Source organism: Microtus pennsylvanicus, chromosome Y, assembly GCF_037038515.1.
Source record: "Microtus pennsylvanicus isolate mMicPen1 chromosome Y, mMicPen1.hap1, whole genome shotgun sequence".
Classification (NCBI taxonomy): Eukaryota; Metazoa; Chordata; class Mammalia; order Rodentia; family Cricetidae; genus Microtus; species Microtus pennsylvanicus.
Window position 1 is genome coordinate 95,111 of NC_134602.1, and position 24,045 is coordinate 119,155.

At 64.9% G+C, this 24,045-nt stretch overlaps 2 protein-coding genes across 6 annotated transcripts; both read right to left on the reverse strand.

Annotated features, from left to right (window-relative positions):
• Positions 1 to 505: 505 nt before the first annotated feature.
• LOC142842025 (uncharacterized) lies at positions 506 to 8,828 on the reverse strand. 2 transcript variants are annotated; one of them, XM_075959009.1, is made up of 6 exons: positions 8,743 to 8,828; positions 7,341 to 7,574; positions 7,087 to 7,216; positions 5,791 to 6,217; positions 1,590 to 5,703; positions 506 to 1,147 (listed from the first exon to the last, which is right to left on the reverse strand). In XM_075959009.1, exons 1-6 carry the CDS (start codon positions 8,763 to 8,765, stop codon positions 625 to 627), a joined length of 5,451 nt encoding a protein of 1,816 aa, XP_075815124.1. In that variant the 5' UTR covers positions 8,766 to 8,828; the 3' UTR covers positions 506 to 624. The 2 variants fall into 2 exon arrangements, with proteins under 2 accessions (XP_075815124.1, XP_075815125.1); XM_075959010.1 differs by having other exon boundaries at positions 7,341 to 7,638; positions 8,743 to 8,818.
• Positions 8,829 to 11,533: 2,705 nt separating this feature from the next.
• LOC142842007 (interleukin-3 receptor subunit alpha-like) lies at positions 11,534 to 23,921 on the reverse strand. Of its 4 annotated transcripts, none has more exons than XM_075958994.1 (14): positions 23,350 to 23,921; positions 21,942 to 22,226; positions 19,283 to 19,381; positions 17,994 to 18,112; positions 17,027 to 17,147; positions 16,768 to 16,803; positions 16,271 to 16,403; positions 15,780 to 15,955; positions 14,886 to 15,004; positions 14,408 to 14,437; positions 14,219 to 14,330; positions 13,696 to 13,804; positions 13,070 to 13,142; positions 11,534 to 12,843 (listed from the first exon to the last, which is right to left on the reverse strand). In XM_075958994.1, the coding sequence occupies exons 3-14, from the start codon at positions 19,356 to 19,358 to the stop codon at positions 12,787 to 12,789; spliced, it is 1,161 nt and encodes a 386-aa protein (XP_075815109.1). In that variant the 5' UTR covers positions 19,359 to 19,381; positions 21,942 to 22,226; positions 23,350 to 23,921; the 3' UTR covers positions 11,534 to 12,786. The 4 variants fall into 4 exon arrangements, with proteins under 4 accessions (XP_075815109.1, XP_075815107.1, XP_075815110.1 ...); XM_075958992.1 differs by having other exon boundaries at positions 22,963 to 23,921; XM_075958995.1 differs by lacking the exons at positions 21,942 to 22,226; positions 23,350 to 23,921 and adding an exon at positions 19,892 to 20,358 and having other exon boundaries at positions 11,534 to 11,707.
• Between the last annotated feature and the right edge of the window lie 124 nt (positions 23,922 to 24,045).

Consider the following 24,045-nt stretch of genomic DNA (forward strand, 5'->3'; position numbering starts at 1 on the left):
CCCCTTCCTGTGCCCGGGCCCCGCCCCTTCCTGTCCCTGTAGCCCCGCCCCTTCATGTGCATCACCCGTGTCTCGTCTTTTTTTTATTTCTTCCCCTTGTACTTTATGTGTGGAGGACCCGGGGGTGGGGAAACAGGAAGTGAGGGGGTGGGGCTTCCTACAAGGGCCGGGGCGGGACTTCCTGTTCTCTCTCTCCTCCCGCGCAGACCCCGAGACCATCTGACGGCTCCGTCCTGGGTGACGATGACAACGCGGGCGAGCAAGGTGGTGACATCACCTGACCCCTGTGACCTCTGTGACCCCCAGGCGACCTTGCGGCTGGGGCGTTAATAAATGATGGGCGCGGCCGCTAAATCGTTCATTCATTTGTTCCTTCATTCACCCGTTTGCTTCCTGACTCAGTTCTACCCCTCCACTTCCTGTCCCCGGCCCCGCCCCTTCCTCCCTGTATCCCCTCACGAACCACACGGCCGCCATCTTTGTTCCTGGCACAAAAAAAAAAACCCAAAAAACACAGTTTTATTGCGCGACCTCCCGGCCAGGGGTCCACAAGAGGAAACGACCCGGAAGTAAACAGGAAGTGGGCGGAGTCTTAGTCTCGACGGGGGAGGGGAAGGGGCGGGCTCAGGCCACACGCACGTACACGGCCCTGGTGGCGACGACGCCGCCCGCACCCGGCGCCCAGCAGCGGTAAATCCCAGCGTCCCCGGGCGCGAGCGGCCAGACCGTGAGCCACCCGTGCGGGTCCACACGGGCGCGGGGTGATGACATCACAGGCGTGAATGACGACGTCACCCGCGCGCCGTCCGGGAGCTGCCACGTCACCGGCGACGCCGTCCCGGCCGCGCCCCGGCAGGCCACGCGGACGCTGCTCCCGACGCGGGCGGAGATCACGGGGACCGCAGCGGCCGCGCCGGAATCCACGCGCCACGGGGGGTCGGGGGTCACGGCGGGGCGCACGGCCACGCGGTATGACCCGGAGGCGACGACGCCTGAAGGGGCGGGGCCGGCGGAGCCCGCGAGGACGTGGACGGTGAAGGCGGCGGAGGCGTCGCCCGCCAGGCAGGCGTAGTCGCCGGCGTCGCGGTCGCTCACGGGGGCCACGAGGAGGGAGCCGTCGGGCGCCACGGACACGCGGGGGTCGGGGCTGGGGGGACAGGAAGTGGGGGTGAGCGAACCAGGAAGTGAACCAGGAAGTGGAAAGCAGAGAAACAGGAAGTGACATGGAGAACCAGGAAGTGAACCAGGAAGTGGAAAGCAGAGAAACAGGAAGTGACATGGAGAACCAGGAAGTGAAGGAGGAAGTAAAAAAAGAAACAGGAAGTGATATAGGAAACCAGGGAGTGAAAAGAAGAGAAACAGGAAGTGAAATGGAGAACCAGGAAGTGGAAAGCAGAGAAACAGGAAGTGACATGGAGAACCAGGAAGTGATATAGGGAACAAGGAAGTGAAAGAAAAGCAAGGAAACAGGAAGTAATATGGAGAACCAGGATGTGAACCAGGAAGTGAAAAGCAGAGAACCCGGATGTGAACCAGGAAGTGGAAAGCAAACACACAGGAAGTGACCTCGGGAACCAGGAAGTGCTCACCTCACGGCCGCCCGGCCCAGCAGCGTCCGCGACGACGGCAGCCGCCACAGCACGCGGGGCGCGGGAAACCCCACGGCCTCGCAGCGCAGGCGCAGGCGGCTCCCCCGGGGCACGAGGACCAGCGGCTTCTTCTCGGGTGACGTCGCCGATGATGTCATCGAGGCCGCCATGGCGGGGTCACGTGACATCACGCGGGAGAAACCGCGGGACGCGGGCGGCGCCGGGGGCCCCAGGTGCGCGTGGATCCGCATCGGACGGAAGGGCGGGGCCGCGGGGATCCCCGGGGCCGGCGGCAGGGGCGGGGTTGACCTTGGTGTGACCCCCGCCGCGCGAGGGAGACTGAAGCAGAAGGAGGGCGGGGCCTGGGGAGGCGGCGGCGGGAACTCGGCCACTTCCTGCCGTACAGGAAGTGGGCGCTGCTGCGATGACGTCACCCGGACGGCGGGGAGAGGGGGCGGGGTCAGGGTCGCCATGGTGACGGCGACTTCCTGTTTCAGCGACGGCCGGGGTGATGTCATCGCCGCCGTCTCCTCCTCGGACCGCGAGGTCTCCGCCTCCAGCGCGGGGGGCGGGGCCAGAGCAGGAAGCGCGGGGGGAGGGGGCGGGGCCTCAGCAGAGCCGGAAGCGGAGAGGGCATCGGGGAGGGGGCGGGCGATGACATCACCGGGACCGGCGACGACGTCATCCGTTGAGTTCGTGGCGACGTCGCGGATGACATCATCGCGGGCGGAGCCGGCGACATCGCCTGTGGTGTCCTCGGGGAGGTCGGTGACGGTGCCGGGTATGAGGTCAGCCACGGGGTCGAGGGTCGCGAACGCACGGATGACGTCACCGGTCCCGAAATCGGGCGTCGTGACGTCGCTGACCGTGGCCTCTGTGACGTCATCCGTGCGGGCGGTGATGTCATCAGCGAACACAGTGACGTCATCGGTTGCAACCTGCGCCGTGATGTCATCGTCCGTGCCCACATCATCGAAGGCCGTGGTGTCTGTGACGTCATCCATGGGGGTGGTGACGTCATCGGTCGAGATCCCGGTGAAGACGGTGACGTCATCCTCCGTCCCCCCGATGAGGTCATAGGTCGCGGTCTCGGCCACGTCGGTGTTTAAAGAGACGGTGACGCCGCCAAGCGTCGGGCTCGTGACAGGAAGTGACATCACCGACCAGGCCTGGCTGAAGGACGAGGAGGCGGAGAGCCCGCCCTCTGGGGTCACGACCTCGAGTTCCCGGGTGCGACCCTCGGGGGTCGGGGTCGGGCGCCTCCTTCCCGACTTCCTCCTCGGCGACCGCGTCACTTCCGGGGGCGGGGCCTCAGGGACAGGAAGTTGCAGCCGCGCTGGACCGGGCGTGGGGGGCGGGGCTTGGCGTCCGCGGTTTCGCACCCGCTTCCGCCCGCGTCCCCGTGGAGCCACGGTGACGTCATCGCCGCTGGTGGGCGTGGCCTGGGAAGTCCACAACCCGGACGTGGGGGCGTCGGAGGGGTCAGAGGTCGTCGGCCGCGGGAATCCCCACGGCCGCTTCCGCCTCCCTTTCCGGGTCCGCATGGGCGGGAAGGCGCCAACCGGCCGGAACCGGAATCCCCCGCCGCCCCGCGGCCGCTGCTCCGAGGACCCGGATGCGCTGGACGCCGGCCACAACCGGAAGTCGCCGCCCTCGGAGGAACCCGAGTTCGAGCCCGGCTGGAACCGCAACGCGGGGGCCGGGGGTGGGGCCGGGATGACGTCATTGAGCAACGGGAAATTAAGGGGCGGGGCCTCCACGGACTCCGCCTCCTCTTCCGTCTCCGCCTCCTCCTCCTCCTCGGCGCTGGGGGCGGAGACGTTGGCGGCTGTGGCGTTGGGCGCGGCGACGCCGGTGCCGTTGATGACGTCATAGGTCACGTTGTCGGCGTCGGCGCAGTCGATGACGTCATTGGACCCATTATTGGCGCAGTCAAAGCCGGTGACCTCAGCGTCGTCAGCGACATCAGAGGGTTTGGCGCCGATGACATCATCGCGGGCGTCGGTGACATCATCGGTGACGTCATTATCGCCGATGACATCAGTCGCGTCTGTGACGAGATCGAGAGCGTCCGTTTCCCCGGCGACCATGGGGACGGGGGAGGGGAGGTCGCTGGGAGTGGGCGTGGCCTCCCCAACGACGTCATTTCCGTCCCGGGGGCGGACCCTGGCGTTGGTCACGTGCACGCGGCGGCCCCGCCTCCCTTCCGGTATCGGCACGACCAGCGTCCCCGGTTGCCCTGGCGACGGGGACACGGGCGGACCCGGTGACGTCACGTCCTGTGGCGTCGGTGGCGTCGGTGGCGGTTTCCGTCGCCTGGGCGCCGAGTTCCGATTCTGCTTCCGCTTGGTTCCCGCCAACTTCCTGCTTCCGGCGCCCGCGGCCCTCACTTCCGCCCCCGAAGCCTCCTCCTCCTCCGCGGCTCCGTCGCCGCCCGTGACGTCATCACCGCGCGCCGCGACCCCCGCGTCGACCACGATATCCACCGCGAAGGCGTCGCTGCCGGCCTGATTGACAGCGACGCACCGGAAGCGCCCGGAGTCCCCGCCCCCCCGCGGCGTCAGCGCCAGACTTCCGTTCCCGTCCACCGCGGCGATGGCGGCGCCGCCCGATGACGCGTTCTCCCCGCGACGCAGCAGCCGCCCGCCCGGGAGCTCCCAGGCCACAGCGGCGGCCGCGGCGTTGGCGCCGGCAACAGCGCAGGGCAGGAGCAGCGCGGCGCCCGGCGTCGCCCTCAGCGTCACCGCGTCATCGGCCCGCGACGGCCCCGACCGCGGCGTCACCACCAGGCGCCGCACCGCCCGCGCCTGCGCCGCCCCGACGCTCGCGACGCACAGGTAGCGTCCCGCGTCATCGACCCGCGCCGCGGCCAGGACCAGGGAGCCGTCGCGCTGCACGGTGACGTCACTGCGGGGCGACCGCGGTCCCCGCCGCCGCTGCCAGGCGCCTGGCGCGGCTTCGCTGGCTACAGCGTCATAGGCCCGCGCCCCGCGACGCCGCTGGGTCGAGACGTCATCATTCGGCGCCGTGATGAACAGCAGAGAACGGTCGCGGAGCACTTTGACGTCACTGCGGGGCGACCGCGGTCCCCGCCGCCGTTGCCAGGCGCCTGGCGCGGCTTCGGCAGCGACGTCATAGGCCCGCGACCCGCGACGTTTTTGCCCCGGGAAGTCATCATCCGGCGCCGCTGCCGTCACCGTCCCGGTTACCAAGGCGCCGCCCGGAAGCCGCCAAGCGACCGAGGCCGTCGTAGACGCGGTGACGTCACACGGGATCCGCACCCGCTCCCCCTCCCGGGCGATGACGCCGCCACCGCCGCCTTCATCCGGGTCCGGGGCGATGGCGACCCAGGGGGCGGCGGCGACGTCATCGTCGCCATCGGTGACATCATCCGCATCGCCGTCGCCCGGCAACGCCCGCGAGAGCCGCGCCTCGTACGTCATCAGCACGCGCCGGGCCGTGGTGCGCCTGCGGTCGAGTCGTAGGCGAATCCGGCGGGGATCGCGGAGCCACGCCCACTCGGGGGGCGTGGTCAGGTTGACGCGGAGCCCGGTGTAGTAGAGCGCGTCCGCGTCATCCGGGTCCTGCGCGTAGCGCGCGGTGACGTCATCACCTCCGGCCGCCGCCAGCGCCGCGCTGACCTCGCCGTAGTACGCCAGCAGCCGCCACGCCCGCTCGTAGGCGCCGTCCTGCGTCACCGCGCACGCCACGTCGAGCGTCACCGCCGCCTCGAACCCGAGCCCCGCCCCTTCCGCTTCCGGTTTGCTCGCGGCCACCGTGACCTGCGGGGGCCCCGCCGCCCTGGGGTCGCACGCCAGCGTCACGCGGGTCCCGTGCGCGTCCGCCAGGTCCACGCCGATGACGTCATCGCCCGGGCCTCCCAGCGCGATGATGTCATCACCGCCGCTGACATCGTAGTCGTCGACTTCCGCTAACGGCTCGCGGCGCGTTTCGTTCTTCCTCAGCGGCGAGAGCAGCACGGGGGCGGCGCAGGTGACGTCAGCGGCCCCCAGGTCGCGAAGGTCGCGGCCCCGGAAGTGGGCGGGGCTGGCGCACGCGGGGCAGGAAGTCCCGCCCTCGGCGGCGTCCTTGTCCTTCCTGCAGCGCAGAGAGGCTGGAAAAAGCAGAGATGACGTCAGCGACGGTGACTCCGCCCCCCTCCGCTAAGCCCCGCCCATCCACGCAGTCCCCGCCCCCTGACCTCTGACCCCCGGCGTCCAGGCTCCGACCCAGCCGGCGCTCGCGCAGTCGCAGGCCCAGGGGTTCCCGTGCAGCGCGAGCGTCTCCAGCAGTGGCGCCGCGGGCAGCAGCGCGGGCGGCAGTGACGTCAGCGCGTTGTCCGCGAGCGACAGGTGGCGCAGCGTGGACACGCGCAGCGGGCTCCGCCCCCGGCTCCGCCCCCGGCCCCGCCCCGCGAGGAGGTCGAAGGTCGCCAGCCCGCCCGGCGGCAGCGAGGCCAGCGCGTTGCCCTCCAGTGTCAGCAGCCGCAGTGACGTCAGCCCCAGCAGCGCGTCCGCGCCCAGCGACGTCAGGCGGTTGTGGTCCAGGTGCAGCCGCGTCAGCGCCCGCGCCCCCCGCAGGGACCCGGATGTCAGCGTGCGCAGGCGGTTGTAGCTCAGCTTCAGGACCTGGGGGGGAGATGACGTCATAGGGGGAATTGTGTGAGGTCATCGGCATCATAGTTATGACATCACCAGAGCAGGGCCCGGGGATGACATCACCATCGAGGGGGAGCGGCAGGCATGGCGGAGGGGGCGGTTCCGTCATCGATGACATCACCACTCATGACGTCATCTCCGGTTTTCTCAACCTGAGCTGCTCTGCCCTTCGGTGATGTCATAGCCGGGAGCGTTGACATCATAACCGCCCCCGAGCGCGGATGACGTCACATCGCTGAGAATGTGATGATGTCGTCCCCGAGAGATGATCGGCAGGCGTTTGGGTCCCGCCCCTTCCTGTCTGTTGATGATGTCGCCCTCCCGGCCGCCCCCCCCATGGAACTGTATGACATTGTGGGAATAAAGGCCTGGTGACGTCATCCACCCGTTCCTCCCATTGACATCGTTGACCGCCAGGGAGGATGACGTCATCGCGAGGGGGAGGGATCTGTGACCTCACGAGCAGTCGCGGCCCCGCTAAGGCGCACGGCACCACCAACTGGCGATGATGTCACTGATGGTGCTGATGACAGCTAACCTATCTCACACACGCGTGACCTTTTTCACACTCGTGTGACTTATTTCACACCGCGCGTGGGACTTATTTCACACCCCTCGTGACCTATCTCACACAGTAGCGTGACCTTTTTCACACACACCCGAGACCTATTTTATGCCAGGCGTGACCTATTTCACACCCCGCGTGACCTATCTCACACAGTAGCGTGACCTTTTTCACACACACCCGAGACCTATTTCACACACTCGTGTGACCTATTTCGCTCCGTGGGGCATGACGGCGCCGATGACATCACGGGCGGGGCGGTGACGTCACCCACCTGCAGGGCGCCGAGGTCGCGCAGGGCGCCATCTTGGATCTCCTCGATCTCGTTCCCGTGCAGCAGGAGGAGGCGGAGCCGCGAGAGCCCGGCCAGGGCGGAGGCAGGAAGTGACGTCATCCCGTTGTACCTGGGAGGGGGGGCGGGACAGGAAGTGTGTGTGGTGATGGACAGCTCAGGGGGCGGGACAGGAAGTGTGCAGGGTGATGGACAGCTCGGGGCAGGAAGTGGGCCCGGGAGCCCCGCCCACTCACCCCAGGTTGACCCTCTCGACCCCGCGCCAGACCCCGGCAGGAAATGACGTCAGCGACCGGAAGGTGCAGTGGACCTCGCCGGGGGCGTAGCAGGCGCAGCGGGCGGGGCAGGGCGGGACTTCCTGTTCAGCCACTTCCTGTCCCGGGACTTCCTGTCCCGCGACTTCCGCCTCCGGGAGCAGCAGCAGCAGCAGGAGGAGGAGCCGGGCGGGGAGGCTGCGCCCGCAAGGCATCCTGGGAGAAAGGGGCGGGGCCGGGACGCCCGTCAATCAACTCCCTGGGTCGACGTCACCGGGGCCTGGTGATTGACAGCTAACGATGACGTCATCGCGTTCCCAGTGATTGACAGCCTCCCGGCTCCGCCCAGCGGTGACGTCACCGCCGCTCTCGCCCCGCCCACTTTTTTTTCTTTTTTTTTTTTTTTCTCCTCAGCGCAGTTTTTTCCGTCTTTTTTTTTTTTCTTTAAATTTTGGGGAGATTTTCCCAATTTTGGGTCGTTTTTTCCCGATTTTCCCGTCGGCCCCCGCGGCGCCGCCCCCGCCCCCTTCGCCCCCGCGCAGGTTTTTTTAATTTAAATTCCAGGGCCGCGTTTTCCGCTGACGCCGCGGGTTTTTTGGTTTTGTTTTTTTTTTTTATGCTGAGCGAAGGCGGAAAAATTCGTCCCGGTTTTTTTTTGTTTTTCTCCCGGAAATATCCGGATTTTTTTTTTCTTCCCGACATTATTCGGATTTTTTTATGAAATTATCCAGATTTTTCCCGGAATTATCCGGATTTTTTCCAAAAAACAAAAAAAAATCCTTTTTCAAAAATTTCCCGTTTTTTTTTAAAAGTTTCTCACGCCTGTTGTTGGCTAAAAAAATCATTTTTAATTTTTTTTTTCTCCCCCCGAACTTTTAAAGTTTTTTTTTTTTCTCTCTCTCTCGCCTCCTCCTCAGCCGCCGCCGCCGCCGCTGCGGCGCCGTGACGTCAGCGGCCGGGAATTCCGCGGGAAAGGAAAAAAAAAAAAAAACAGAAAAATCCGGAAAAAAAAACAGAAAAATCCGAAATAAATTCATTGAAAATTCGCGAATTTTTATTTTTTTTTTTTTAAGAATTTGGGTTTTTTGTTTTTTTTTTTCCGCCTCCCGATTTTCCCGCCACCGCCGCGCCCCTGCGCTCAGCCCCGGGCGGCCCCGCGCGCGCGGAAACCCCCGATCCGGGGCCGAGCGGGGAGGGGAGGGGGATTCCCGGCCGCGGAGGCTCACGGGAAACCGAGACCCGGGCCCGACCCGCACTCGCGGTCATCCCCCTGCCGCAGACCGCCGCCGCGGGGACCGGGGGGAAGAAGAGGAGAAACTGAGGCGCGGCGCGGTGCACGCTGGGAACCCCGCGACCCCCGCGACCCCGCGACCCCCACGCTCACCTGCGCGCGCGCTCGCCCCGCATCCGGGGATTCCCCTCTCGCAGCCCCTGCGCCCCCGGCCCGGGAAGCCCCGCTGCTTTGTACCCGCGGGCCGCCCCGCCCCTCCCCGCGTGACCGTGGGGTCCGCGGCCACGTGACCCCGCCCCGCCCGCGCGCCCGGAGCCGCGGGGAGGACTCAGCTCCCAGCACCAGGGAGGACTGAGCACTGAGCACCCAGAGGGACTGAGCTCCCAGCACCCAACCGGGTGGAGGGCGACTTAAGTACTAGCACCCCGGGAAAGACTCAGCTCCCAGCACCCAGTGAAGACTCAGCTACCCGCACCTGGGGGGGACTCAACTCCCAGCACCCGGGTGGACTGAGCTCCTAGCAACAGGGGGACTCAGCTCCCAGCACCCAGGGAGAACTGAGCTTCCAATACCCAGATTGACTCAACTCGCAGCACCTGGGTGGACTCAGCTCCCAGCACCCAGGGAGAACTCAGCTTCCTGCATCCGGGTTGACTCAGCTCCCAGCAACCAAGAGGGAGACTGAGCTGCAAGCACCCATGGGGACTCAGATTCGAGCACCCAGAGGAACCTCCCAGCACCCAAGTGGACTGAGTTATTAGAACCCGAGGGACTCAGCTCCCAGCACAAAATGGGGAGACTCAGCTCCCAGCACCAGGGAGGACTGAGCCCCAAGCACCCAATCGGGAGGGGGAATTCAGCTCCCAGCAGCCGATGGCGCGGGGGACACTTAACTCCCAGCACCTGGGTGAACTGAGCTCCTAGCACCCGGGTGGACTGAGCTCTTAGTACCAGGGGGACTCAGCTCCCAGCACCCAGTGAAGACTCAGCTACCCACACCTAGGGGGGGACTCAGCTCCCAGCACCAGGGAGGAGTGAGCTCCCAGCACCCAGGGAGAACTGAGCTTCCAATACCCAGAGTGACTCAACTCGCAGCACCTGGGTGAACTCAGCTCCCAGCACCCAGGGGGAGACTGAGCTCCCAGCACCCAAGTGGACCGAGATATTAGGACCCGAGGGACTCAGCTCCCAGCACCCAGAAGGACTGAGTTATTAGAACCCAAGGAACTGAGCTCCCAGCACCCAATGGGGGGACTCAGCTCTCAGCACCAGGAGAACTCAGCTCCACACACCCAGGGGGACTGAGCACCCAGCACCCAAAGGGACTGAGTTATTAGACCCTTGGCAACTCAGCTCCCAGCACCCAGGGGGACTGAGCTCCCAGAGGGACTGAGCTCCCAGCACCCAACCGGGTGGAGGGCGACTTAAGTACCAGCACCCCAGGAAAGACTCGGCTCCCAGCACCCAGCGGTGATTCAGCTCCCAGCACCCGGGTGGACTGAGCTCCTAGCACCAGGGGGACTCTGTTCCCAGCACAAAACGGGGAGACTGAGCTCCCAGCACCCAGTGAACACTCAGCTCCCAACACCAGGGAGGACTGAGCTACCAGCACCCAGGGAGAACTGAGCTTCCTGCACCCGGGTTGACTCAGCTCCCAACAACCAAGAGGGAGACTGAGCTGCAAGCACCCATGGGGACTCAGATTCGAGCACCCAGAGGAACCTCCCAGCACCCAGGGGGACTCAGCTCCAAGCACCTGGAGGGACTCAGCTCCCAGCACCCAAGTGGACTGAGTTATTAGAACCCGAGGGACTCAGCTCTCGGCACCCAGAAGGACTCAGCTCCCAGCACCCGGGGGCACTCAGCTTTCAGCATAAGGGCGAATAAGCTCCACACACCCAGGGGTACTGAGCTCCCAGCACCCATAGGGACTGAGTTATTAGACCCTTGGCAACTCAGCTCCCAGCACCAGGAAGACTCAGCTCCCAGCACCCAGGGGGACTGAGTTATTAGATCCCGGGGGACTCAGCTCTCAGCACCTTGGGGGGACTGAGCTCCCAGCACCCAAAGGGACTCAGCTTCCAGCCCAAAGCATAGACTCAGTTCCCAGCACCCAAGTGGACTCAGTTTTGAGCACCCAACTGGGGGGTGTGAGCTTCAAGCACCTTGGGGGACTGAGCTCCCAGCACCCTGTGAAGACTCAGCTACCCAGTGCCAGGGAGGACTGAGCACCAAGCACCCAATCAGGAGGGAGGATTCAGCTCCCAGCAGCCTGCGGGGGGGGGGACACTTAACTCCCAGCACCCGCGAAGGACTTAGCTCCCAGCACAAAACGGGGAGACCGAGCTCCAAGCACCAAAGGGGACTCAGCTCCCAGCACCCAGGGAGAACTGAGCTTCCAATACCCAGAGTGACTCAACTCGCAGCACCCAAGAGGGAGACTGAGCTGCAAGCACTCATGGGGACTCAGATTCGAGCACCCAGAGGAACCTCCCAGAACCCAGGGGAATTCAGCTCCCAGCACCTGTGGGGACTCAGTTCCCAGCACCCAGAAGGACTGAGTTATTAGAACCCAGGGAACTGAGCTCCCAGCACCCAATGGGGGGACTCAGCTCTACACACCCAGGGATACTGAGCACCCAGCACCCAAAGGGACTGAGTTATTAGACCCTTATCAACTCAGCTCCCAGCACCGGGAAGACTCAGCTCCTAGCACTCAAGGGGACTGAGTTATTAGATACCGGGGGGACTCAGCTCCCAGCACCTTGGAGGGCTGAGCTCTTAGAACCGAGGGGACTGAGCTCCCAGCACCCAGGGGAACTGAGCTCCCAGCACCCAAGGGGACTGAGTTATTAGAACCTGGGGGACTCAGCTCCCAGCACCCAGGCGGACTCAGCTCCCAAGTCGCATGAAAAAAAAAACGAAATAAAAACATCAAATTAAATTTAAATTTAAAAGTTATTAATTTAATTAAAATATAAATAAATCAATTAATTTAAAAACGCTTAAGAATTAATCATTTCAAAATGACGTCGCCTCTCCCCCGATCCTCCGCCTCGTTTCATTCGTTCACTTCGTTTCTTCACCAGGAATCAAAATCCCGCCCTGACCGCAGCGGCTAAAAAAAAAAACGGCCCGGCGTGACGTCATGCGTGTAAAATCTTCATGGGTTCCGGGCCCCACGCCACGCGGGACCTTTTCCACACTCACGTGACCTTTCTCACACAGCACGCGTGGGACCTATTTCACACAGTAGCGTGACCTTTTTCACACCCTAGTGTGACCTTTTTCACACACCATGCGTGACCTATCTCACTCTAGTGTGACCTTTTCCACACTCGCGTGACCTTTTTCATACAATAGCGTGACCTATTTCACACACAGGCGTGGGACCTTTCTCACACCATGCGGGAACTATTTCACACATACACACGCGTGACCTATCTCACACTAGCGTGACCTTTTCCACACTCATGTGACCTATCTCACACACTAGTGTGACCTTTTTCACACACACACGTGGGACCTATCTCACACACTAGTGTGACCTTTTTCACACACACACGTGGGACCTATCTCACACACTAGTGTGACCTTTTTCACACACACACGTGGGACCTATCTCACACACTAGTGTGACCTTTCTCACACCACACGTGGGACCTATTTCACACACGTGGGACCTTTTTCACACACACGCGTGACCTATCTCACACACTAGTGTGACCTATTTCACACACGCGTGACCTTTTTCACACACACGTGGGACTTATTTCACACACGTGTGACCTATTTCACACACCACATGTGGGACTTATTTCACACACACGTGACCTATCTCACACCCGGAGCCGAGTCAGGACTCGAACCCGCGTCCCGGCAGGGGTGGAGAAGGCAGGGACACGCGTGTCAGGGGCGGGGCTGCGGTCGAGCGTCAGTCACTGTGCCCGGGGGCGGGACTTCCGGGCGGCGGGGGTCGGGTGATGGACAGCTCGCACCGGAAGTCCCGCCTCTCCTGCGGTGATTGACAGGGAGCGGAAGCGCCCGCCCCCTCGGCAATGATTGACACACGGCACCGCGAATCCCCGCCCCTCCCCAGCCCGTGATTGACAGACGCGACTCAGACTCCGTTATTTTTTTCCCAGAATCCCCCGGGCTTTATTGCGCCTGTGACGGACAGCCGGGGAGGGCGGGGCCTCAGGCCTCCGTCACGCGCGTCACTTCCGGGTCCTCGGGCGCCGCCGCCCACGCGACCTGCGGGGGAAAGGGGCGGGGCCTGGGGGTCACGGGGAGGAGGCCCCGCCCACCCCTCACCGCAGGCCCCGCCCACCCTCACCGCAGGCCCCGCCCACCCCTCGCCCCAGGCCCCGCCCCATCTCACCGCAGGCCCCGCCCACCCCGCAGGCCCCGCCCCCTCACCGTCTCCGTCTCCGCCCCCTCGCCCCAGGCCCCGCCCCCACCGCAGGCCCCGCCCCCTCACCGTCTCTGTCTCCGCCCCCCGCCCCAGGTCCTTCGCCCGCGGGATCGCAGGAAACAGCTTCGCCCTCAGGGGCCTGCGGACAGGAAGTGACGTCAGGGGGCGGGGCCGGCGGCGGCAACGCGGAAAAGCCCCGCCCACTATGACATCACCGCGGAAAAGCCCCTCCCACTATGACATCACCTCCATTTCCCAGCCCCGCCCCCTATGACATCACATCAATTCAAAGTCCCGCCCCTATGATGTCATCCATCCCAAGCCCCGCCCAGTACGACATCACCGCCCCTCCCTGGTCCCGCCCCCTATGATGTCAACTCCACTTCCTGGCCCCGCCCCCTATGACATCGCCTCCACCCAGACCCCGCCCCCTATGACATCACCCTACCCTGGCCCCGCCCCCTATGACATCGCTGCTCTCTGAGGCCCCGCCCCCTATGACATCACCTCCACCCAGGCCCCGCCCCCTATGACATCACTCCCCAGGCCCCGCCCCCCATAACATCACCTCCATTCCCGGCCTCGCCCCCTATGATATCGCTGCTCTCCCAAGCCCCGCCCCCTATGGCATCACTCCCCAGGCCCCGCCCCCTATGACATCACTCCCCCAGGCCCCGCCCCCACGACGTCACCTCCGGCACAGCAGCAGCGTCCCCAGCGCCGTCAGCCCCGCCCCCAGCGCGGCCAGGGCGGCGGCCATGACGGTCACGCGGCTCCCGGTCCCGGCCTCGGGGTCGCAGTCTGCGGGGGTCGGGGGTCAGAGGTCACGCGGGGACAGGAAGTGACCCCGGAGCTCGACCCCCGATGGAGATGACAGACAGGGGTGAGAGGGCGGGGCCTGGCGGTGATGTCACCGGGGGCGGAGCCACAGCTCGATGACGTCATAGGGTCGGGATTCCCCCACTGAACAGGAAGTGGTGACCCCTGACCCCCCCCCGCCCTTTTGGCTGATGGAAGGGGTCGGGGCCTCAGCGATGACATCACGGGGGGCGGGACCAACGTGGGATGATGTCACCGGGCAGGAAGTGGACACCCAACCCCTCCCTGGTTGCTATGGGGACGAAGACGTTGCGGGGTCGCGGCGGGGTCACGGGGTCGCGGCGGGGTCACGGGGTCGCGGCGGGGTCACGGGGTCACGGCGGGGTCACCGCTCACCCAGCGGCACCGCGGGGCTCCAGTCGCTGAACTCCGTGTTCGAGGTCGGCCTCGCCCGGACCCGGAAGTGGGCGGAGCCGGGGTTCACGACCCGGATGTGATTCTCGGACGTCTGCGGGGGGGGGGGGGCGGTGACGTCATCGCGCCCGGATGGGAGGGACGGGGGGAGGCCCCGCCCACCGCGCTCACCTCCTGGATCTCGGGCTCCGAGCGCGAAGACTGTGGTGGGGGAGGGGACTCAGCGCAGCACCCGGGGAGGACTCAGCGCAGCACCCGGAGTTCCAAGCACAGCAAGCACCCAGTGGAGGACTCAGCACAGCACCCAGGGAGGACTCAGCGCAGCACCCAGGGAGGACTCAGCGCAGCACACAGGTGGGAGGACTCAGCGCAGCACACAGGTGGGAGGACTCAGCGCAGCACCCAGCAGAGGACTCAGCATAGCACGCGTGAGTTCCAAGCACAGCATCCAGTGGAGGACTCAGCGCAGCACCCGGGAGAACTCAGCATAGCACCCAGGCAGGAGGACTCAGCGCAGCACCCAGGAGAGAGAACTCAGCACAGCACCCAGGCAGGAGGACTCAGCGCAGCACCCAGGATGTACGAGCACACAACCCAGGAGGACTCAGCGCAGCACCCAGGCGGGAGGACTCAGCGCAGCACCCGTCACCTTCTGGATCAGCAGCTCGTACACGAACGTGCGGTGGAAGTGGCTCCGCATCTCCCAGTGCAGCTGCGCGGCCTCGGTGCCATTGCAGGCGGCGGTGAGCGCGGGCGGCGTCAGGACCTCTGTGCACACAGCGGGCGCTCACCATTGCACACACGTACACACCAGGGGCTCACCGTTGCATACAACCGGCGCTCACCAATGCACACAGCAGGCGCTCACCGTTGCATACAGCCGGCGCTCACCAATGCACACAGCAGGCGCTCACAATTGCACACAGCAGGCGCTCACCCCCGCACACGCGCGCACACAGCGGGTGCTCACGAATGCACACAGCCGGCGCTCACCATTGCACACAGCCGGCGCTCACCAATGCACGCGCACACAGCCGGTGCTCAACCCTGCACACGCGCGCATACAGCAGGCGCTCCCCAATGCACACACACACAGCCGGCGCTCACCATTGCACACAGCAGGCGCTCACCATTGCACACAGCAGGCGCACACAGCCGGCGCTCACCATTGTACACAGCAGGCACTCACCATTGCACACAGCCCGCACACGCATGCACACAGCCAGCGCTCACCATTGCACACAGCCGGCGCTCGCCATTGCACACAGCAGGCGCTCACCATTGCACACAGCCGGCGCTCACCATTACACACAGCCGGCGCTCACCCCGCACGTGCGCACACAGCCGGCGCTCACCCCAGCACACGCGCGCACACAGCAGGCGCTCACCAACGCACACAGCCGGCGCTCACCCCAGAACACGTGCGCACACAGCAGGCGCTCACCAATGCACACAGCAGGCGCTCACCATTGCACACAGCCGGCGCTCACCATTACACACAGCCGGCGCTCACCCCGCACGTGCGCACACAGCCGGCGCTCACCTGCGCGCTGCAGGAGCACGGAGACGTCGCTGCAGGAGGCCCCGCCCCCTCCGGTCACCGTCACGGTCACGTAGGGCGGCAGCGCCGCGACGCCGTCCACCCGGCAGCCCAGCCGCGACCCCCGGGGGTCGGCGAGGTCGTAGTGCGCGCACTCGTGGTCCCGGTCCCGGCCGAGCCTGGGGGAGGGTGGGGACAGGAAGTGACATCACGGACGGCAAGGTAGGCCCCGCCCACCCAGGAAAAACCCGGCCCAGTTAGCCCCGCCCACTCCTGTTGACACACCCACACTGGGATTTCCCATTCCTGTTAGCCCCGCCCACCCCGGAATTTCCCATTCGCGTTAGCCCCGCCCACCACTGAATTTCCCGTTCCAGCCCCGCCCCCTCCGGAAGTCCCCGCCCATGTCTGGCCCCGCACACTCTGTGAATTCCCACGCCTCTGCTGACCCCGCCCACCCCTGCAGTCCCCGCCCCCCGGCCCCGCCCACTCACGAGGCGTCCCTCCAGAACATCCGGTACTGCGCGTCCTCGGGCGCCGCGGGGCCCCGCCCCCAGCGACACGTCATCACGTCCACGTCGTGCACCCAGCAGCTCAGGTTCGTGGCGGCCGAGGCGCGGTCGGGGTCTGCGGGGGGTCAGGGGTCACGGGGGCGGGGTCACGGGGTCAGGGAGCCGGGTCATCGGGAGAGGAGGACCAAGCAGAGCACCCGGGAGGACTCAGCACAGCACCCAGGGGTGCAGGGCCGTGTCATTGAGGGGTTGTGAGGTCAGAGGGCAGGGTCAGCAGGGGTCAGGGGTCACCGGGCAGGGCCACAGAGTCAGAGGGCGGGGTCACGGGGTCAGAGGGCGGGGTCACCGGGGAGAAAAGGACCGAGCACAACCCCCGGGTGGACTCAGCACAGCACCCAGGGGTGAGGGGCCGTGTCATTGAGGGGCCCACGGGGTCAGAGGGCGGGGTCTCTGACGTCACGGGGTCACGGCGAGGTCACCTGACTCCGGGAACCGCATGCAGGCACAGTCCGGGTCTGCGGGGGTCAGAAATCGGGGTCACAGGGTCAGGGGACAGGGTCACAAGGTCAGGGGTGGGGTCACGGGGGGGAGAGGAGGACTGAGCACAGCACCCGGGAGGACTCAGCACAGCACAGGGCCGTGTCATTCAGGCAGGGGTTGCGGGGTCAGAGGACGGGGTCACAAGGTCAGGGGCGGGGTCGCGGGTTCTCTGACGTCACGGGGTCACGGCGGGGTCACCTGGCTCGGGGAACCGGATGCAGCCGGGCATGCTGAGGTCGCGAACCCGGAAGACGCACAAGTCGGTCACGTGACACAGCGACAGTGACGGGAACCTGCAGTGGGTGCTGTGGGGGTCGGCCTGCGGGAGGGGGCGGGGCCGGGGGTCACTTCCGGCCTCGGGCGCGGGGGACGCTGGGAAATGCAGTCCCAGGAGCCCACTTCCTGTCGCCACCGCAGAGCCCCATGGGAAATGTAGTCCTACACTGCCAGGCCACAGAGACCGCCACTTCCGGTCGCTGTCCCAGAGCCCTCTGGGAAACGTAGTCCCACACAGCAGGGACATAGAAACCCACTTCTGGCCACAGAAGCCCACTTCCGGCCACTGACGCAAAGGATGCTGGGAAACGTAGTCACACACAGCAGGACCCACGGCTCCACTTCCGGTTATCTACGCAGAGCACTCTGGGAAATGTAGTCCGACACAGGCAAAGCACAAAGACCACTTCCGGTCGCTGTCCCAGAGCACTCTGGGAAACGTAGTCCCACACAGCAGGGACACAGAAAGCCACTTCCGGTCACCAACGCAGTGCACTCTGGGAAATGTAGTCCGACACAGTCAAAGCACAAAGACCACTTCCGGTCGCTGTCCCAGAGCACTCTGGGAAACGTAGTCCTACACAGCAGGGACACAGAAACCCACTTCTGGCCACAGAAACCGACTTCCGGCCACTGACGCAAAGGATGCTGGGAAACGTAGTCCCACACAGCAGGACCCACGAGTCCACTTCCGGTCACCAACACAGAGCACTCTGGGAAATGTAGTCCGACACAGGCAAAGCACAAAGACCACTTCCGGTCGCTGTCCCAGAGCACTCTGGGAAATGTAGTCCCACACAGCAGGGACACAGAAAGCCACTTCCGGTCAGCACCGCAGAGCACTCTGGGAACCGTAGTCCCGCCCTGAGTCGGGGCCCCGCCCACTCACCTTCACCCTCGTCTTCATCCCCTTCTGGCAAACGACGTCCCGGGAACCGGAAGTGACGTAGCCGTCCCAGGACAGGCGCAGCAGGGCCGGCTCCAGGCTCAGGTTCTGGAAGAGCGGGGCTGGGGGCGGGGATGACGTCATCGGGGACGATGTGGGGACTCAGCCTTCAGCACCCGGGGGGACTCAGACCCCAGCACCCTGAAGAACTCAGCTCCCAGCACCCGGGGGACTCAGCTCCCAGCACCCAGGGGGACTCAGCTCTCAGCACCCGGGGTACTCAGCTCCCAGCACCCGGGGGGACTCAGCTCTCAGCACCCGGGGGACTCAGCTCTCATCACCCAGGGGGGAATCAGCTCCCAGCACCCGGGGGACTCAGCTCCCAGCACCCAGGGAGAACTCAGGTCTCAGCACCCAGGGAGAACTCAGCTCCCAGCACCCGGGGGACTCAGCTCTCAGCACCCGGGGGCACTCAGCTCCCAGCATCTGGGGGGACTCAGCTCCTAGCACCCGGGGGGACTCAGCTCCCAGCACCCGGGGGTACTCAGCTCCCAGCACCCGGGGGACTTAGCTCTCATCACCCAGGGGGGACTCAGCTCCTAGCACACGGGGGACTCAGCTCTCATCACCCAGGGGGGACTCAGCTCCCAGCACCCGGGGGGACTCAGCTCCTAGCACCCAGAAGAACTCAGCTCGCAGAACCCAGGGGAACTCAGGTCTCAGCACCCAGGGGAGACTCAGCTCCCAGCACCCGGGGGACTCAGCTCCCAGCACCCGGAGGAACTCAGCTCTCAGCACCCGGGGGACTCAGCTCCCAGCACCCGGGGGACTCAGCTCCCAGCATCTGGGGGGACTCAGCTCTCAGCACCCGGGGTACTCAGCTCCCAGCACCCAGTAGAACTTAGCACCCAGCACCCAGTAGAACTCAGCCCCAAGCACCCAGGGAGAACTCAGCCCCAAGCACCCAGGGAGAACTCAGCTCCCGGCACCCAGGGGAGAACTCAGCCCCAAGCACCCAGGGAGAACTCAGCTCCCAGCACCCAGGGGAGAACTCAGCTCTCAGCACCCAAGGAGAACTCAGCTCCCAGCACCCAGGGGGACTGAGCTCCCAGCACCCGGAGGACTCAGCTCCCAGCACCCAGGGAGAACTCAGCTCCCAGCACCCGGATGACGTCACCAGGGAAACACCAGGGAAACCCCCAGCACGACGGTGACGTCACCTTCGGCCCCGCCCCCTCCCGGGACGGACCCTGATTGACAGCCAGAAAGGGGGGCGGGGCGTCGTCACGTACCCGGCTGTGACGTCAGCGCGCAGGCCAAGGGCGCCAGGGCCGCCAGCAGCAGCAGCAGAAACCGCAGGGCGGCCATGACCGGATCGGACCGGATCGGACCTGCGGGGGAGGGGGCGGGGCGAACATGACGTCACGGCGGGGGCGGGGCGACGGCGGACCCGGAAGTCGCTCGCCTCGTCCTCCACTCCCCCCCCGCCCACCCGAAATTCCCACGGGAACCGGCGGCGGGAGGGGCGGGGCCGCCGCGAACGTGATGACGTCATCACGGCGACGGCGGACCCGGAAGTCGCTCGTCTCGCCCCCCCGCCCCTGCCACAAACCCGGATTTCCCACAATTCCCCGCGGGAACCGGCTTTGCGGGCGGAGGGCGGGGCCGGCGGCGAGCGAGATGACGTCACCGCGGCGACGGCGAACCCGGAAGTCGCTCGCCTCGCCGCCCCCCGCCCCTCGCCGCCCGCGAAACCGGAATTCCCACAATTCCCCGCGGGAACCGGCGGCAACGGCGGCGGCGCGGGAGGGGCGGGGCCGGCGGCGCGCGCGATGACGTCGCCCGATGACGTCACCGCCCCCTCCCGCCGCCGTTGCCGCCGCCGTTGCCGCGCTCCGCACCTGACCGTGGAGGCTTCGGGCCGGGGGTCGCGCGGGGGTCAGGGCGGGGTCGCGCCGGGGTCACGCGGGGTCACGCCGGGGTCGCGAACTCTCGCGAGATCTCCGCGCTCTGCTCCGCTCCGCTCCGCGCGGCTCCCGGACGGCGACTGCGGGACCCCCGGGCGGCTCCGCTCCCAGCATGCACCGCGCGCTTCCCCCGTTTCCGCCGCGGAAGTTGCTCAACCCCGGGGGTCGGCGTGACGTCAGCGGGGGCGCCGGGGAGGGGGCGGGGCTTCCCGGCAGCCAGAGGGACTCGGCCAAGCACCCAGGAGGACTCGGCCCAGCACCGTGAGAAAAAACACAGCCCCTGGGTACTCAGTCCAGCACCAGGGAGGACTCAGCACAGCACCTAGTACCTGGAAGGACTCAGCAAAGCACCCAGGGGAACTCAGCCCAGCACTTTGAGGCACAGCACAGCCCCTGGGTACTCTGTCCAGCACCAGGGAGGACTCAGCACAGCACCTAGTACCTGGAAGGACTCAGCACAGCACTCAGCACCCAGGAGGACTCAGCCCAGCACCTCAGAGGTCTCAGTACTGCACCTGGGGACTGAGCATAGCACCCAGAGGGACTCAGCAAAGCACCCAGGAGAACTCGGCCCAGCACCTTGAGACACAGCACAAGCCCTGGGTACTCAGCCAAGCACCCAGGAGGACTCGGCCCAGCACCGTGAGGCAGAGCACAGCCCCTGGGTACTCAGTCCAGCACCCAAAACAAAGGAGGACTCAGCAAATCACCTAGGAGGACTCAGCCCAGCATCTGGGTATACAGCACAGCCCCTGGGTACTCAGTCCAGCACCCAGGAGGACTCTGCCCAGCACTTGGTACCTGGAAGGCCTCAGCCCAGCACTTCAGAGGTCTCAGTACTGCATCTGGGGACTGAGCATAGCACCCAGAGGGACTCGGCCAAGCACCCAGGAGGACTCAGCCCAGCATCTGGGTATACAACACAGCCCCTGGGTACTCAGTCCAAAACCAGGGAGGACACAGTACAGCACCTAGTACCTGGAAGGACTCAGCATAGCACTCAGCACCGAGGGGGACTCTGCCCAGCATACAGATGGACTCAGCCCAGCACCTCAGAGGTCTCAGTACTGCACCTGGGGACTGAGCATAGCACCCAGAGGGACTCAGCCAAGCACCCAGGAGGACTCGGCCCAGCACCGTGAGGCAGAGCACAGCCCCTGGGTACTCAGTCCAGCACCACGGAGGACTCAGCACAGCACTTACTACCTAAAAGGCCTCAGCCCAGCACACAGAAGGACTGAGTACAGCACTCAACACCCGGGAGGACTCAGCCCAGCACCGTGAGGCACAGCACAGCCCCTGGTACTCAGTCCAGCACCCAAAACATAGGAGGACTCAGTAAAGCACCCAGGAGAACTCAGCCCAGCACCTTGAGACACAGCACAGGCCCTGGGTACTCAGCACAGCACCAGGGAGGACTCAGCACAGCACTCGGTGCCTGGAAGGCCTCAGCCCAGCACACAGAATGACTGACTACATTACTCAGCATCCAGGAGAACTCAGCCCAGCACCTTGAGACACAGCACCTGTGTACTCAGCGCAGCACCCAAAACAAAGGAGGACTCAGCAGAGCACCTGGAGACACAACCTAGCATCTGGGAGGGCCCAGCCAAGGATCCAGCAAGACTCAGCACAGCACCAAGCACCTGGGAGGACTCAGCAAAGCACATGTGGACTCAGCACAGCACCTCAGAGGCCTCAGCACTGCACCTAGAAACTCAACCTAGCATCCAGAAGGACTCAGCACAGCACCTCGCACCTGGAAGGACTGAGCACAGCACCTCAGAGGCCTCAACCCAGCACCTGGGAGGACTCAGCCCAGCACCTCGGAGGCCTCAGCCAAGCACCCCGGAGTACTAAGTACAGCACTCAGCACCCGACTTCACGGTTTCCCCCCTTTCTAGGAAGCCCCGCCCCCCGTGGTGATTGACAGGCGACGCTGATGTGGAGGATTCTGGGATTTTTATTAAAAAACAAAACGAACCCGAGCCTCGCGGTGACGTCACTTCCGGGTCCAGGGGGGCGGGGTCAGCAGGGGTCACGGAGGGGACTGGCCCCGCCCCCCTGACCTCTGACCCCGGCGCTGTCGCTGGAAACCCGTGAACCTGAGGTCAGGGGTCACGGCGGCCATCTTGGGTCAGGGCAGCCCCAGTGTTGAAGCCACGGGGCGACGTCATGGGGGGAGGGGATGACGTCATCGCCGTGACCTCCCGGGGTCGAAGGTCAGGTTCAGGGCGGAGGGTGCGGGACTTCCGGGTTGGGCGGTCACCTGTCAATCAGAGGAGAGAAGGGCAACGGGGTCAGCTGTCAGTCACCTGGGAGGACTCAGCCCAGCACTTAACACCTGGAAGGACTCGGCCCATCACCTGGGGACTGAGTAAAGCACCTCGGAGGACTCAGCCCAGCACCTAGGAGGACTCAGCCCAGCACCAGAGAGCACTCACTCAGCACAGAACCCAGCACTCGGGAGAACTTAGCACAGCACTCATCACCCGGGAGGACTGAACACACCACTCGGTACCCAGGAGGACTCAGCACAGCACAGAGAAAGACTGAGTACAGCACTCAGCACGCAGAAGGGCTCAGAGCAGCACCCGGAAGGACTCAGCCCAGCACCTAACACCTGGAAGGACTCAGCACAGCACTCAGCACCCGGGAGGACTCAGCACAGCACCCAGGAGGACTGAACACACCACTCAGTACCCGGGAGGACTCAGCACAGCACCCAGGAGGACTGAACACACCACTCAGTACCCAGGAGAATGCAGCACAGCACTCAGGAGGACTCAGCACAGCACCCAGGAGGGCTCAGCACAGCACCCAGCAACAGAGAGGACCCAGCCCGGCACCTAGCACCCGGATGACAAAGCCCCCAGCACCCCCACTTCATATCTGACTCCCGATCGCTGACTCAGCCCCGCGCGCTTCCTCCCTGTTGTTCCCCAAAATGTCAGGGCCGGGTGGGGAGACCGAGCTCAGCACCCGCGGTGCTCGGGGTTTAGTACCTGGGGTGCTCGGTGCTCAGTCCTCCGCTGGGTGCTTGGTGCTCGTGGCTGATTCTCCGCAGTGCTAGGTACTAAGTTCCCACGGTGCTTGGTGCTTAATACACGAGGTACTCGGTCCCTGCAGTGCTTAGTCCGCTGGGTGCTTTGAGGTCTGTGCTGAGTCCCCGCGGTGCTTGGTGCTCGATCCCCGCTGTGCTGAGTCAACGCGGTGCTTGGTGCTCAGTCCCCGCGGTGCTCGGTGCTGAGTCCACGCGGTGCTAAGTACTAAGATCCCACGGTCCTTGGTGCTTAATACACGAGGTACTCGGTCCCTGCAGTGCTTAGTCCGCTGGGTGCTTGGTGCTACGTGCTGAGTCCCTGCGGTGCTTGGTGCTCGGTGTTTAGTACCTGGGGTGCTCGGTGCTCAGTCCGCTGGGTGCTTGGTGCTCGTTGCTGACTCCCCGCGGTGCTAGGTACTAAGTTCCCACGGTCCTTGGTGCTGAATACACGAGGTACTCGGTCTCCTCAGTGCTTAGTCCGCCGGGTTCTTTGAGGTCTGTGCTGAGTCCCTATGGTACTTGGTGCTCGGTCCCCGCGGTGCTCGGTGTTTAGTACCTGGGGTGCTTGGTGCTCAGTCCGCTGCTGGGTGCTTGTTGCTGACTCCCCGCGGTGCTTGGTGCTTAATACATGAGGTACTCGGTCCCTGCAGTGCTTAGTCTGCTGGGTGCTTTGAGGTCTGTGCTGAGTCCCCATGGTACTTGGTACTTGGTGCTCGGTCACCGCTGTGCTCGGTCCCCACGGTGCTTGGTGCTCGTTGCTAAGTCCCTGCGGTGCTTGGTGCTCGGTCCCCACGGTGCTTTGTGCTGAGTCCCCGCGGTACTCAGTGCTGAGTCCACTCGGTGCTCGGTAAGCGCAGGTGAGCGCACCGGGTTCCCATGGGAACTACATCTCCCAGAAGCCTCTGCGGTGTCCCCCAACTTTCCGTTCGTACGGGAAACGGCTTTGCACCGTTTCCGCAACCGCACTGCGGCCGGAACGCGGTGATCCCGGGAGAACTACGTTTCCCAGAGTGCTCTGCGGCAAGCCCCCGCCCAACTTCCGGTG

Coding starts and splice junctions, on each gene's coding strand:
- LOC142842025 (XM_075959009.1), bottom strand. CDS start 8,765: ATGCGGGGCGAGCGCGCGCGCAG. Junction 7,217..7,340: donor GTCGAGAGGGTCAACCTGGG/GTGAGTGGGCGG, acceptor CCCCCCTCCCAG/GTACAACGGGATGACGTCAC. Junction 1,148..1,589: donor CTGGGCCGGGCGGCCGTGAG/GTGAGCACTTCC, acceptor CTGTCCCCCCAG/CCCCGACCCCCGCGTGTCCG.
- LOC142842007 (XM_075958994.1), bottom strand. CDS start 19,358: ATGGCCGCCCTGCGGTTTCTGCTGCTGCTGCTGGCGGCCCTGGCGCCC. Junction 18,113..19,282: donor CGCGCTGACGTCACAGCCGG/GTACGTGACGAC, acceptor CCCCGCCCCCAG/CCCCGCTCTTCCAGAACCTG. Junction 16,804..17,026: donor CATCCGGTTCCCCGAGCCAG/GTGACCCCGCCG, acceptor TGACCCCCGCAG/ACCCGGACTGTGCCTGCATG.